General features: G+C 42.1%; 2 protein-coding genes across 2 annotated transcripts; one reads left to right on the forward strand and one right to left on the reverse strand.

The window, feature by feature from the left end:
* The first annotated feature begins 1,017 nt into the window (after positions 1 to 1,017).
* LOC103049805 (coenzyme Q-binding protein COQ10 homolog B, mitochondrial-like) lies at positions 1,018 to 11,762 on the forward strand. The gene is made up of 5 exons (XM_007424914.4): positions 1,018 to 1,165; positions 3,040 to 3,222; positions 3,842 to 4,034; positions 6,398 to 6,496; positions 6,816 to 11,762. The coding sequence occupies exons 1-5, from the start codon at positions 1,074 to 1,076 to the stop codon at positions 6,972 to 6,974; spliced, it is 726 nt and encodes a 241-aa protein (XP_007424976.1). The 5' UTR covers positions 1,018 to 1,073; the 3' UTR covers positions 6,975 to 11,762.
* On the reverse strand, positions 11,381 to 14,637 carry CISD3 (CDGSH iron sulfur domain 3). Its single transcript, XM_007424909.4, has 3 exons — positions 14,548 to 14,637; positions 12,678 to 12,806; positions 11,381 to 12,306 (listed from the first exon to the last, which is right to left on the reverse strand). Exons 1-3 carry the CDS (start codon positions 14,620 to 14,622, stop codon positions 12,121 to 12,123), a joined length of 390 nt encoding a protein of 129 aa, XP_007424971.1. The 5' UTR covers positions 14,623 to 14,637; the 3' UTR covers positions 11,381 to 12,120.
* Between the last annotated feature and the right edge of the window lie 35 nt (positions 14,638 to 14,672).

Genomic DNA, 14,672 nt, shown 5'->3' on the forward strand with positions numbered 1-14,672 from the left:
TCACATATTCCATCTAAACCTGAAACTCTCTTGACATCCTTCATGAGTAGCCCTTCTCAGACTCCAGCTACGGAATTAAGCATAATTTGGAGGGCTACAGGTCCTCCACTTGTGCTGAAATCATTGCATATGTGACTTAGAAATCAGACACATGTATATTTCCCTTCCCTGTCACTCTTACCTAATTAAGAGTTCTTGGCATTTTTTAAAAAGTATTTTATAATTCCTATATTTGTTCAATAAATCTTTTCCTAGATTTTGCTGTTGTTTTTATTGTTGTTGTTCTCCTTCATGGGCAGTAGGGCTAATTTTGCTCTTTATCACTGTGTTAAAATCTAACCATGGTTTACTGAATTAACAATTGGTTGGGTTTGCCTGGCTCACTGAACCATAAACTAACCATATTGGTTGGATCTTCACAACAGTCTTTGCACGATATGCTGTTGGGGTGGGGTTTGAGCTTGGATGGTTTTGTTGTGGATCAGTGGCTTGTCTGAATCCAACCAGCTAGCCAATTCGGTAAGTCACGGCTTCAGCTGCTCAAGCTTATACTGCGCGGTGCAGATAAAGCTCCGCTGAGCCACACGCCCGCCAACCACATTTCGATCCCAGCTCCCAAAGGGATGTAAAAGGGTCTTTTTAAAGCCGAAATGGGGAAATCGGACTCTTTCCTATCTAGCTAGCGTTGTAAAGAATAACGGGGCTTACTCTCTTAAAAGAAAGACCTTCGCTGGACAGGCGCCGCAGGAAACCCCCTCGTTCGTGAAGACGGCGGGCCGGGAAAGGATGGTGGCTGATCCTCACAACCCGTTGGCTCAAGTGCCCACCGCGGGTTTCTGGTGCGGCGCCTTGTGCTAATGCGGGCAACTCCGTGCAGATGGGCGCGAACAAGCCCATCCCTGAGGGGAGCCGGCTGGGGGACTTTGGGCAACAGAGCCGCTTTCGCGCCAGCCCGGCCGCAGTCGGCGCGTCGGGCGCTCCTGGAAGGGCGTGAAGGGGAGGAGCGGGGGCGGGGGCCTCGTCGTCCGCCGGTTCATCGGGGATCGCTGGCTCTCGGGCGGCACATTTGCGCGATGGCCGGAAGCAGCCACCTCAGCAGGAGCTTGGGTGCCCTTCGGGGACTCTTCGGGAGCGGGCTGAGCCCGCGCTTTCCAAGGGGAGCCCGGTAGGAGCGAGCGCCGGAGGAAGAAGCGGTGGCTTGGGGTTGGCTGGTTCGGACGATCGGGTGGGGCTGCCTTCCCTTCTCGCGCCGGTTTCGTTTCTCCCCAGACTGAGCCTGGTCCCCACCGGCGGGCGAAAGCGGCTGCCAGGAGCAGGAAGGCAGCCCGTGGCCGGAGGCTGATGGGCGGGTTTCGCAGGACAGTTTAAGCTAGGCTAGAACGGGACTGAGTATTTTGTTAGCGGGTTGTGGGCATGCTACAGAAAAGCGATTGACTTAGGCAGAGCGTGTTTATGGGAACGCCGCAACTCTTGTTTTATTAAGCCGGAATCCAATTTTTCTGACGGCTGCCGTATCATTCCTGTTTTCAACGATGCTTAATACATAATTTAAGCAGTTGAACACGGAAGATGCACATCTGGAATCACCCCGCTGAATCCCGTGGATTTATTTCTGCAGAGTAACATGCAGACAATTGTTAGGGTATCACTTCGGTGAATATTTAACAGTAATCCTAGCCTGTCTACTTAAAACTAAACCACATTGGAAGTGTGACTTATTCCCAGGTAAATATATATGGTCTTATACTTCCAGGTTTCCTGAACCTGGTGATTGCTAAGTATGTTAGACTAATGTCTCATAATCGTTGGACACAGTATATAATTTATTTCCAATAACCTGAATAAATGAGTGCATTGCCAGTTTCACTTTACAGTATTCACTTCTGAGGCTTAGAAATACATCAGTTGGGTCTTGCTATAATAATCACTAAAATCATTTTCATTCAATATAACTGGTTTAATAGCATTAAAAATAATAATGAAAATATGTTTAACGCTGGGAATTAATGTAATTCAATCAAACATAAGCATTCTGAACTCCCCATTCTTTACAGCGAGAGAATGATCATACATGCCTTAATGGAAAGTCTACTTTGAACTAAGCTGCGCTGAATTCAGTGGGAGTTATTTATTGATTCCAGATGAAATTGCAACCTTAACTTGGTTAATTTATATATTGCCTAACAGCCAAATCTCTGAGTAATTCCCATAATAAAGCTAATTCCACTTGTAACAGAATAACAATAGTACAAAACCCTTTAAAAAAATTAAAACAATTATAGAGTAAAACCAAAGGTTCTAAATAGCTCATACATGCACAAATGCACTATTGGAAATGGAAAAAAAGAATGTATCAAGGGTCAAAATTGACATCCTGCTTTCCTGCTTTCTCTCATTATTTTAGAGAAATATTATTGGTACCCCTTAAATGTGTTCCAAGTAAAAAAGGAATAGGCACAATCAAACTTGACAACTGAACAACAATACAAATATTTCCATATAATTTTCTTGGCAATGTTACAGGAGTGGTTTTCTATTGCCTTCTTCCAAGATTTTTTTTTCCATCTTCCCAGTCTAGTCTGAGCTCCTGGAATTTCCTCCTTTCCAATTATTAACTAGGTCTGACTTTTTCCTTTTCCTTTTCCTTTTCCTTTTCCTATCTTATTTTTTTTAATAGGAGGAATTGGTTACGGTTGGTTAGTAATTGCCACTTGACATAGCTGTGTTTCATTGACTGGGAATTCTGGAACCTTATGACCTTAAGACTTGGAGAAGGTCGATGATTCTCTTCCATCTGTTGTTTGTCCTAAAGGAAGCACTTATCAACAACATTATCTGCCTTCAGATGAGAAATAAGGAAGGGCTAGATCAGTGTTTCTCAACCTTGGCCGTTTGGAGAGGGGTGGACTTCAACTCCCAGAATTCCCCAGCCAGCTCTCCAAATGGCCAAGGTTGAGAAACACTGGGCTAGATAAAGGCTCACCATTGCCTGTTCTTAACCTTGCTAGCTTTCATGTCTCCCTTTCTCTTTTCTTACAGGTTGGGTGTGCCTCACTGGAGGTGTTTAAGCTCCAGGAGTTCCCTTGCTCCTCTGATTTTGAATTCCTGCTCTTTCCTGGACTGCAGATTAGTTATGAGAGAGCAGGTCCGGCCCTTCCTCAGCCTTGCAGCCCCTCTGCTTGGTGCCAAGCGAATGGAATACACTGAAATCCGTCAACTCCCGTGAGTAGCTCAGTTCTTACAGTGATTGTAAGCCATTCTTGGCTGACGTCTCACTGGATGAGATGGGGGTGTTGAGGTGTCACCTAACGAAATATAATTATCCAGTTCTCTAGTAGTATCTCCTGATTGCTTTTCCACATGAGAGTTTAGGGATTTGGTTCTTTTTTTGCATGGAGGGACATTTAGTAACATGCAATAATATTTTTAGATCCTTCCAGATGTAGGTCTGCCTCCTCAGTGAAAACCAGACTTCTACTGCTTCACTCTGTACATCTTCAGAGAAATCCTTTTATTGATTACTTGGCATATATTAAGAATATAAGAACTATGAGGGATCAGACCAAAGAACTAGTGGCTGGATTTTCACAACATGCTAAGCAGATGTGTCCCCCATGCACCCTTCTCACATCCTGATATTGTTTGAGAAGCAATGACCAAAACTGGGCATAATATTTCGGATATCAAACTTCACGTTTATCCATGGCTTGAACTGAGCAATGCCAGTAAATGTTTGAAGGGTAACCTTGGTTGATCCAAGAGTTTAGGCTTTCCTACCTTTGCCCCTAATGTCCTGATTGGTGGTTTTTGCTCACCATTCCCATTGCTTCTGCTCATGCAGGTACTCTGTTGACCAGATGTATGACATTGTAGCTGATGTTGGCAGCTATCAGCTCTTTGTTCCCTGGTGTAGCTGCTCCCGCATAATTTCCCATCACAAAGAAGTCTCCCAGGCTGAGTTGGAAGTGGGATTTCCTCCTGTGGTTGAGCGCTACGTCTCGGAGATCTCCTCAGTGCCTCATTGTCAGATCCGGGTAATGCATGATATTTGGAAGAGTTAAAGTGTTGGTGACAAATTGAGTGACTTGTTTTTATCAGAAACTGGCTGTATTCACAGGATGAATTAACCCCTGAATTACTAATCCGTGGCTCATCCAATTAATCCAATCTTCCGAATTCTGATGACACTTTGGACCAGAAATTAGCACACTTATTTGGATTCAAAACATCATACCACACTGAAATGTGGTCAGCCATTTCCTGGATCATCCAGTTGTATGTTTCAATTGTGTGACTGCCATCTTGACTTTTTTGACCACCTCTACCCCCCCAATGGTTGTCCCTGAGGGCCAGTATTGAGTGCCAATATTATTAACCCAACTTGAATCTGGTTTCAACTATTGTAGCTGCTACTTATGACTCATTTCTCCTTTCTTGAGCATTGCTCCCTTTACATGCAACGTACCCTGGGAGAAATTATGTCATTGTCCTTTGAGAAAGAACAACAGTGTTGTAACAGTTTCTCAGTGGAGATGTGACAAACTTCAGTTAAGTAATCAAAACTGAAGTTCATTCCCTTGTTTTTTTTAATGTGCTATCGCTGATACCAAGATTCTTAATGTTTCCCCACTTGAAGGTTTGCTATAGCTGACTCCAGCCTGCTGCCTTCAGGATATGCTGATGCTGATGCTGAAGGCTGTAGTTTAATACATCTGGAAAGCACTAAGTTAGAGAATGCTGGTCTGCTACATATTCATTCTTTTTTTAAAAAAAAATACCTTTTTGTTACCTAAACCCTTTAACTTATTTGAAACCAGAAATTCCAGGACTGTTTTTCCCCTTAGAGGTGATGTGATGCTGGTGCTAATGCATTAGAGCAGTGTTTCTCAACCTTGGCAGCTTTCAGAGGTGTGGACTTCAACTCCCAGAACTCCCCAGCCAGCATTAGAGAGACCACATCTTCCTTTTCAGAATGAAGGAATGCTTATCACCTGACATTAGGTTAGCCCCAACTCTGTTGGTCTTTCAGAAAGCCTTGAGGACATGGCTGTTCTTCCAGGCATGTGAGTGGAATATTAGTTGAACCCAGATGGGTTGGTTACTGGTTTCCTTGGTTCAAATACTCTGTTTCTCCTTGCTTTTGTTATTGCCTGGTCTGTACACTTTTTAATTTTGTTGGCCACCCAGAGTTGCATTTGCAAGGTGGGAAGCCCTATAAATCTAAATAAATAAATAAATAAAAACTCCAGCATAATGTAAAAAAATGTATACTGTATGTGGAATTCTGTTAAGTCATGGTGCCATATGTATTCAAAAGTGAAATGCTATTTTGTTCAGTGCAATTGTTAGTGTCACTGTGAGGTCCTAAATCAAGAGTATTCAGCTCTCAAGGGATTCCTGCCTCCCTCTACCCTCCCTGTATATATTGCAAGAAAGGTTTTTGTCATGCGGGCATCCTGTTTTGCATAGAGTTTGACCAAGTCATTTGCCTTCCCCAATCTTGGCACCGTCATATGAGTGGAGTTCAACTCCTAGAATTCCTAGCAATGACCATACTTGCTGGGGAATTCTGGGTGTTGAAGGCTGCAAATTTGAAAAATGCCCTTTGTGGTTATCCACCAAGTTTCTGGACACAGAAATCAGGTGGAAAGTTTCTCTGAATTTCTTTATGGGAAGAGGAAATTCTCCAGTTTTCTCAAGTGCAGGAGACCTTTAAGCAGAGGGACAGTAGCATTGATACAGCTGCTCCCCATCAGAGGCTTTTCTTCCTGAAATCTGAGAACCACTTTGGTCTAGTGGTTCAGGCACCGGGCTAGGAAGCAGGAGGCCGTGAGTTCTAGTCCCGCTTTAGGCATGACAGCCAGCTGGGTGACTCTGGGCCAGTCACTCTCTCCCAGCCCAACTCACCTCACAGGGTGGTTGTGAGGAAAATAGGAGGAAGAAGTATTAGGTATGTTTGTCACCTTGGGTTATTTATAAAAATAACAAAGGCGGGATAAACAAATCTAAAAAATATATATTCCTTTGGAATTTCATAGCTAGGACAGCTGCAGGTTGTGGAAGAATGATTCAAGACATTCATGCACATCCTTTTTATTGTCACTAAATAAATGCACCTGGGCATTCCACCTGTGAGAATTTCCCTGAATTTCCCTTCTTTTAAATAATTTCTAAACCAAATTCTCTTTCATCACTATGAATGAATGTGGTGGAAAAAATCAGGAGAGTTTCTCAGGTGCTGGTTTTAATGGCCATGTCCTGCCCGTTTGGGTAGAATGACCATATGATTAATCCTACAGCTGAAGCAAAAGGGTTGTCCAGTGCAAGCTGGTGTTTTTTCTGTTAAAGGGGTTTCAACCGAGCAGGCATTAATTTTGCTGATTTGTCCATCTTTCAGGCTGTGAGTAATGATGGACGGTTATTCCAGCATCTGGAGACACTATGGCAATTTAAGCCAGGACACGCAGGACTGGATTCTTGCACACTCAAGTTTTACGTAAGTGTTTTTCTCATACCAGCTCCTGATAGGGAAGGGGGAGTGACTCCAAAACCAACAGAGTATGGGGTAAGAATGTGCAAGTTGGCAAAGTCCAGTTTTATCACAAGTACAAAGGTTGGTGTATGCTTTAATTATTGCAGCTTTGTAAATTTGTCACTAATTGATTGGTTCAGTACATGTTTGGTTTTTGCAGTATTGATGTCCTGGTATTATTGTACATTTATTTTAGCAGGCATAGATATGGTCAAACATGAGAACTCTTATATATATGTGTGTGTGTGTGTACTTATGCAAACTGATTTCATCTCATTCACAGGTCTCCTTTGAGTTCAAGTCCATCCTCCATTCCCAACTGGCTAATATTTTCTTTAATGAGGTAGTCAAGCAGATGGTATCAGCGTTTGAACAGAGAGCAGAGAAGCTGTACAGCACGCAAACTGCAGCCCAGCCACACCGGACAATTCACTGCACGTGACAGATGGTTTTGGGTGCACTCAAGTCTGAGTCCTCCCTCCTGATCTCATAGAGCAAATTCCTCTTCCCATTCACATCTAGATCACTTCTTGGACACGTTTTATGAAGAGACATTATTTATGCTTATTTACCTTGCAAAAAACTCTCAAAGATGCACATTATTTAAATGATTCTGCTATTTTATGGTATATTTTGGTCTATTATAAATTATTGACTATTTAATTTTGCTGTTGTAAGGATGACTCTTTGTTACAGTGGAGACCTCTGATCACAATTGGAAACAGCAAATAATGGAATTTTTAATTTTTTTTGAAACAGCAGAAGAGTGATAGGATTTTTTTTTACTTCAGGTTTTTAAAAAGTGGCACATTTATTAGCTCACTGAATAATTTTTTGAAATATGAGGAAAACAGCAAGCTAAACATAATTTTTCTTCAGTGGCATTCATAGTGTAATTTCCTAGAATCTCCCTCTCTTTTGTAAAATAAGCCTCTATCCTCTTTTAGGTGGCATAAGATCAAGTTTTTCTTTCCTTCCTTGAAGCAACTTCTTTCAGATTAATTCAAACTACTCTAGAATTTATAGAAAATGGAATAAAACTTGGCAGGGGGGCAGTGAATTTTTCTTTAGTAGCTCACAAGAAGGTATCAGAATGGGCAAGTTGTGAGCCAGGCTTTCTCTTACTCAGATTTCTTGGAGTAGGGGCTTCTGTGATTAGTAGCAGAATTTAGCATAATGCTCTTACTAAATGATTGAAGAGTTGCAACTACTATTCTAGGACTAGTCATAAAGGAGCCCTAACAGCTACATAGGCAGTGATACAATCTGACATCTGACCTCCTGAGACTTTATACCTGAAATGCCAGAGGTAGAAGCAGGTGATTACCTAAGGCAGGAATTGCTGACAAGGTTGAGTTCAGTTGCAACAGAGAGAACACTGCCAAGCTGATTCCCACCCGAATGGTGTAATTGCTTAAGCACTGTAGAAAAACTATCACTTATGCCAAAAATGTCAATTTCCTAACTTCAGAGGTAAATGGTGATTCTGATGCAGTCCAAGTAATAACATCCCAGAAGATAAGGAAATCTTCACATGCCCAGGGGTTCCTAGAAGTATGTAGAATGCAGAACTAGGGAGGAAAAATTAAGAGAAAAAGAAAATCTACCTCCCCCGGATGAAACATAATTGTGCATGTTTGCATTGCGTGTCTGCTAGGCTTATACAGCAAAGCTCAGAAACAAAATGAAAATGTGTTGCAGGGTTCTCGTTTTGTAAATTAACCAACATACAAATAAAATATTGGGGGGGGGCATATGTATATTTCAGTTGAGCAAGGAGAATATGGTTTGCCGATGGGAGTTTGTGGGTTGAATTCCTGGCATTTCCAGATGCTGCTCATTAGGGGAGACAATACAGCTTCAGAAGGATCAGTGATCAGTTTATGTAAGTTGGTTTCCTACTTTGTGTGTGTATATGCGTGTGAAAAAATACTCACTTTTTCAGGGTTACGACCTTCCAAACTGACAAACAATCAAAGGATAAATTGTCACATCAGCAAATACTGAAAGTTTGCCGGAAAATATTCACAATCTCAGGTAAAGGTAGCACTATAAAACACAATCTTCAAGCTTTGCTTGAATGCCCACTGAGTGGAAAAGACCAGGAATTCCAGTTCTGCTTCTTCGCAGCCTTATTAATTGTGGCTACCAACTTACCTGAGCTAACCACCAGATCCTTAAGGATCACCAACACAGATATTAATATACAGATAGGATCAAAGGTGAGGGCATTCCTTCAAATAAACTGATCCTATATATTCAGAGTATTAAAGGTTATAACTAGCACACTGAATGCTGGTTTAAGTAGAATTCTATTTCTTTAAATAATCCTCTCTTTAAAGGCAGTAGGGACCACATCCTCTCTCATTCACTATTTCTCAAATGCAAGCCAAAATCATTCCAGGCAGCTTCTCTCTGGTGGACACTGACCTCCTTTGAAATATTAGCCTTGGCTCTTAATGCCACTTCCAAGATAATCTTCAATTCAGTCAGGAAAATGATTGAACAGCAGGGTGGATGATACCTCAATAGAATCCAACTCATGTAACAGATTCCCAACAGCAGGTATAAACTTCTGAAAATGGTGGACTGTAAAACCAGGACCTGATTTCACAGATTGATAGATGAGCCCCCTGGAGCAGATTTTGGAGGTGGCTATGGACAAAACGGATGCCTTAAACCTAGTAGTAGTATAAAACACTTATTCTGTTCCTTAAACCCATTTTAAAAAGACAACAGCATGAAAATGTTGGTTCCATCCACTCTGATGATCATGTAACATTGTCAGTGATATCCCATGCAGGTCTTGGAAATCAATAAAATAAAAATAAATTTAGAAATATGGGTTGGCTACAACCATTGCCCTCTCTGTTGTAACTCAGGGCTACCTATATTCCCTACCCAACTTGGGCTCAGAGGACACAATTTGTCTCAAGTCAAGGACAAGACTTGACTTTTAGCCATGTGACAGAATCAGGTGCCACATGTGATTCAAGAGTTGCAGGTTGTACAATCCTGTGATACCTTCTAACATGGTTAATGCTACAATCTGAAAAATTTTTAAGACTTGCACATTTTTTGTCCAACTAAGGTTTAGCCCTACAAGATAGCTCACCATGTGTGTCCAAATTAAGGTCACAGATAACAGGTATCTGCCCATTACCAGACTTTGCATTCAGTAGCAGACATGGAGAGACTGCCATTAAACCAGATGATTGATGGGCAGCAGGCTCAAAAGAAAGATAGTGTCCCCAATTACCATGAGACACAGACTCTTCACGTGGTATTTACTCACTTTTGTAGATTAATACAAATGAACCATTACCATCTTATTTCCCCCATCCCCAGCAAGAGAGTGAGTGCAGCTGCTCTGGTTTCAAACACAGGCTTAGCCTTAAGTAAGTCTGGGACCAGAGCTAAGATGGTGGTGTGAGCATGGTAGAATAGCTTAACTTCTCATACAATCAAGCTCTCTCTGTTTTTCCACTTCATAGTGGCTTCTTTCTTCTTCTGAAAGAGAAGAAAAGGTGGAGACTCTGTATCCTTTCAAATATTGCTGAGTTACAGCTTACAGCATCTTTCACTACTGAGTGTGCTGACTAAATTGGGAAAGTTGTATCTAGCAATATCTGGTGGGTCAGAAGTTCCACATCCCATTTTCTTTCTTTTGACCTTGTCCCAAATCCATTGTGTGGATGTAGAAAACTGGAAGGGGCTTTTAGAGCAACAAGTCCAACCCCCTGCTCAATTGACCGATTTATGTGCCATCAAGTTGGTGTTGACTCTTAGCAACCACATAGATTTTCTCCAGGATAATCTGTCCCTAACGTGGTCCTTCAAGTCTTTCAGTGGTGTACCCATCACCTCTATAACTGAGTCCATCCACTTTGCTGCTGGTCATCCACTTCTTCCTTTCCCTTCCATCTTTCCCAGCATTAGAGCCTTCTCAGAAAGCTAGGTCTTCACATAATGTGTCTGAAATATAATAATTTGGGCCTGGTCGTTTGTGCCTTGAGTGAGACCCTGCTCAATACAATAATGCAAATTAAAGCAGTGTTTCTCAATCTTGTCAACTTTAAGGTGTGGTAATTGGTTCCACTGTCAAACTGCTCTTCCTGTTAATAAACTTTTTATAATACTCAACTGATAAGTACCTATAGCTTAACATTCATTGTTCCATGATCTACATGTTGAAATAGAAAAAATCTTGACCTTCTTCTTTGTGAACTCCTTCCAGGTATTTGTAGAATGCTATCACATTCCCACCTCAGTCATCTCTTTTCGAGCGCAAACATATCCAGCTCCTTTGATTTCTCTTCATAGGACTTAGTTTCTATTTCCTTGATTCTCCTAGCCACCCATCTCTAACCCTCTTTCAGTTGGTCTGATTTTTTTCTTAAAGTGTGAGAAGTGTGAGGTGAGAACTGGACAAAATGGAATGAAGTGAACCATTACGTCCTGTGATTTGGAAATCATGGGAACTAGAATTGTGTTTGACTTCTTTGCAGCCAGATCACATTGCTGACTCATATTTGCTTTCAATCAATACTGTTCCAATATCCTTTCCGTAAGTACTACCACCAAGCCAGGTATCTCCACCCCCACCCTGGCTCCCCATGATACACTTCTGCATTTGATTTTGGACTTCTATATTGCATGGTTTTAGGCCAATAAAGAAAAAGTACAGAACATCACACTGGGGCCTAATCCCAGCTTCCTGAGGATAAGGCTATGAGGAAAGTATGTGAGCAACATGTGGGGAAGGAGAAAAATAGCTATTTTGAATTTGTTAGAAAGCATTATGCAAAAATACTGCAAAGATGCTAACTCAAAGCCACAAAATCCAGATTATTTCTGGGCAAAATATTTGATTGTTTATTACAAAGTACCCAAAGCCATATTTATTAAGATTCCATATAATTCTGCCTTTCATTTAAATATTGTACCAATATAACATGGGCAATATTTTAACAGTACTTGACAATCTTAGGACAGATCTTCCATCAAACATGTTACAGCTATAATGGCTGCCCAGTTTATTGGACTTACCTGCTTCTTGGTAGATATTCCACATATTAACTACTAGGGGGTTTTTTTCTGCTTGCCATCTCAAAGTGGCAATGGGCAAGTAACTGCTATCAGTTCTCAGTAGTCATGGTCAGTGGGAGCTCTGAGGACTACAAAGAGGAGATTGCTTGTGGTTCTGGGGCTGCAAGTTGCCCATTAGGTAGCAAAATAAACATTACAATTCTAATGAACCAATTTTTGAGCACTGACCTTATTAGCAGCAAGTTGTCAAACAGAGGATTTGCAGAATGGTTAATTTCAAAGGAGTAGGGACAAAGCAAGTGAAAGTACAGAACTCTTGGAAAAATTTGCCCCCCTCTGCCCATGAGGATTCACCAAGGCAACAGGGGTACAATACTCATTTTCTTGTCCAAGATTCACCAACATGAATACAAGCTGTGCAAGGGTCCTCCGGCTCCCATTCACTTTAATAAGGCTTCCACAGTAGGATCTCTTGATGAACCCCAAGGCTGATTTCCTGCTGAGTTCTGTACTTCTTCCATTTCCACAAAGGTCTCCCATTATACCTGTGGCTGGGCATGAAGGTCAGCCTTTTGCACAAAATCTTCCTTATGGGTGCCATCACAGTAGGGAGGGTTCTTGGTATATTTGCACCCGCATAGCCAGGCCTTTTTTGCTTCCTCAAGTGTGAATCTCAGGGGAGAGATTTCTGGGGCATTTTTCTTATGGGTTCCATCACAGAAAGGCTGTTGGATACAGACAAAACAAAGATTGTAAACAAACCTTACAAAAGAGAGTGTTTTCTGTCTATGGATTTTATAGTCAATTTTTGGCTCAGATTACAAGAGTATCCTAGCCTGAGCAGCCTAGGTGATAGCTAAACGAAGAGGCAAGTTCGTTTTGCAAACTTTAAGCTTGGCTGTGTTGAAGAGTTCTAAAACTTTTTGTACTGGAAGGAAAGTTCTTCTTGGCAAAAACAGAAGCGGTTTCCTCATGTTCAGCCAATAAACTACTCCAACACTGGACTGACCCTCCTCCCAGCTTTGTTAAGACGGTGGGTTCCAAGTTTGGACCAAGAGGAAGATAAAAGAAACCTGGCGAAATACTGGAAGTCTACCTGCTTTTGGCTGTGCCCACAAGCACACCAGGCGTAGGGCTTCCTTGCTTGTAAGTCCACTGGAAAAGGTTCCTTGGCTGCAATCACTGGCTTGGCTGATGAGGTTGAAAGAACTGAGCAGCTTCGTATCTGCAATCAGGCAAGGCAGAGAAAGCACTGGCTTTATGAATGAGATGAGACACCTGATTAGCTAATGCCAGGCTTTATCAGGTGAAAAGTTCATACAGCTGAAAGTAGGGAGAGGCACACATTTTTTCTCTTCCACTCCTTTCTGCCATGAGGAAATGCTTAAATCCCATTTCTGGGAATGCTGCAGAGAGCAAAGGTACAAGTATATTCACCTACCTGTTTTTTGCCTTAAATTTTCACTTGCAAAGTCATGCTCTGGTACACTCAAGGTCTGACTGCTGCATTTGTCTAACTAAATAATGGGAATAATTTGAGTTTTGCTTTCCTATGGCACATAATGATTTGACATCCCCAAATAATTTTATTATCTGATTTATATACTGCTTTATTTTGCATAACTCAAGGCGGCATACATTATTTCCTCCGATTTTCCCTACAACACCCCTGTGAGGTGGGTTGGGCTGAGAGAAGATGACTGGCCTAAGTTACTCAGCTGGCTTCCAGGCCTAAGGGAGGACTGGTCCAGGACCTTAACTGCTACATCAAACTAGGTCTCATAAAGTGGTAACACTGTTCGGATATGGACCCAGGATTTGCTGGTCTGACTTGCTGAGTAACTTGGTTTCTGCTTGGAAAGAGCAACATGAAGGCTGAAGTGGCTGCATGCATATATAATAACAATATAAGCTTCTCCTAAAGGAGAGATGGGAAACTTGTGACCTTCCAGTTATTGCTGAAGTAAAACTTTCAGCATCCCTCCTCCTTGGCTATGGTGTCAGGAGTTATCAGAGTTTAAGTTCAGCAACTACCAGAGACCCACATTTCCCATTCTTGAAGATTCCTGGAAATTTTTTTTTTACAGAACTTGACTCCCAGAATCCTCTGGGAATCACCACCTCTTCCTCTTGTGTGGGGAATTTGTTTATTAATTCTCAGCAGAGGCTGCAAGTTTATGCAAGCATATGTGAGAATAAAACACACTGAATCCAGCGAGAATCACTTTTGAAAAGGTGTGCAAGGGAAGGGTATGTGCAACTGCGCTCTTGTTTATTTTTTTAAGTGTCTTTTTTGTCTGTATTTCTTCTCATTTTAACTTTGCCCCCATCATAGGTGTCTCTTCCTAACCACAACGATGCCAACATCACGTTATGCAAACTGTCCTTTCATACTTGCGTCACGTTACATTGAAGTACATAAGGGGCTGTTTGCACTGAGACTATGTAGTACATATTTCATCACTTGCCCAGCCTGAATATGGCATTGGAAACTGTTCCTGTAAACTGGGAAAAGTTCACCCTGATGCACACTTAGGAAATCAGTATTTGGATGTCATGTTAGGCTGGGCCTATATAAAAGCTCTTCTTTTAGAGTCTGAGAGACAGAATCCATGCCTCAGTACAGGGGATGGAGCAAAACAGTTCTGCACATTATACCTTGCCAGGGACATTGAAATAAACAATGCCCTACAGTATGTCTGTTTTTGAAATGTCAGCAGGTCAAAAATAAATCCTCCGGCGTCCTTTGGTGCTCACTCCTCTCCTATAGACAGGATTGCAGCAACCTCATGTACCCCAAATATACCCTTCTCTGCGGACACCTCCAGAAAATGTTCAAAAATTGCACTTTGGTCTCTATATGGAGAAGCAACGCAAAGGGAAAAGACAGCGACACTGCATTTCGGGTCGTAGGAAAGGAATGGGGAGAGGTGCCTTCGGCGAACTTTCCAGGCTCCTGCGCTTACCTGGGAGAAAAAGAGCCGACGGAAGGAGCCTGCCGCTGACGCCACGAGACCGCTGGCTTTCCGCAGCCCGGGCATGGTCGGCAGGCGACCGACGCCGCCAAGAGAGCTCCTCCCACCACCCGGGT

This window comes from Python bivittatus, unplaced genomic scaffold, assembly GCF_059951505.1.
Source record: "Python bivittatus isolate LINGU-HERP-01145 unplaced genomic scaffold, Pbiv_v1 ctg000410_np1212, whole genome shotgun sequence".
In the NCBI taxonomy this organism is placed as follows: Eukaryota; Metazoa; Chordata; class Lepidosauria; order Squamata; family Pythonidae; genus Python; species Python bivittatus.

Bases quoted from the DNA above. Each gene is read 5' to 3' on its own strand.
- LOC103049805 (XM_007424914.4), top strand. From the start codon at position 1,074: ATGGCCGGAAGCAGCCACCTCAGCAGGAGCTTGGGTGCCCTTCGGGGA. The intron at 4,035-6,397 runs GTAATGCATGAT...TCCATCTTTCAG, and splicing joins TGCCTCATTGTCAGATCCGG to GCTGTGAGTAATGATGGACG. The intron at 6,497-6,815 runs GTAAGTGTTTTT...TCTCATTCACAG, and splicing joins CTTGCACACTCAAGTTTTAC to GTCTCCTTTGAGTTCAAGTC.
- CISD3 (XM_007424909.4), bottom strand. From the start codon at position 14,622: ATGCCCGGGCTGCGGAAAGCCAGCGGTCTCGTGGCGTCAGCGGCAGGC. The intron at 12,807-14,547 runs GTAAGCGCAGGA...GCCTGATTGCAG, and splicing joins GTCGGCTCTTTTTCTCCCAG to ATACGAAGCTGCTCAGTTCT. The intron at 12,307-12,677 runs GTAGACTTCCAG...TGTATCCAACAG, and splicing joins GTGGGCACAGCCAAAAGCAG to CCTTTCTGTGATGGAACCCA.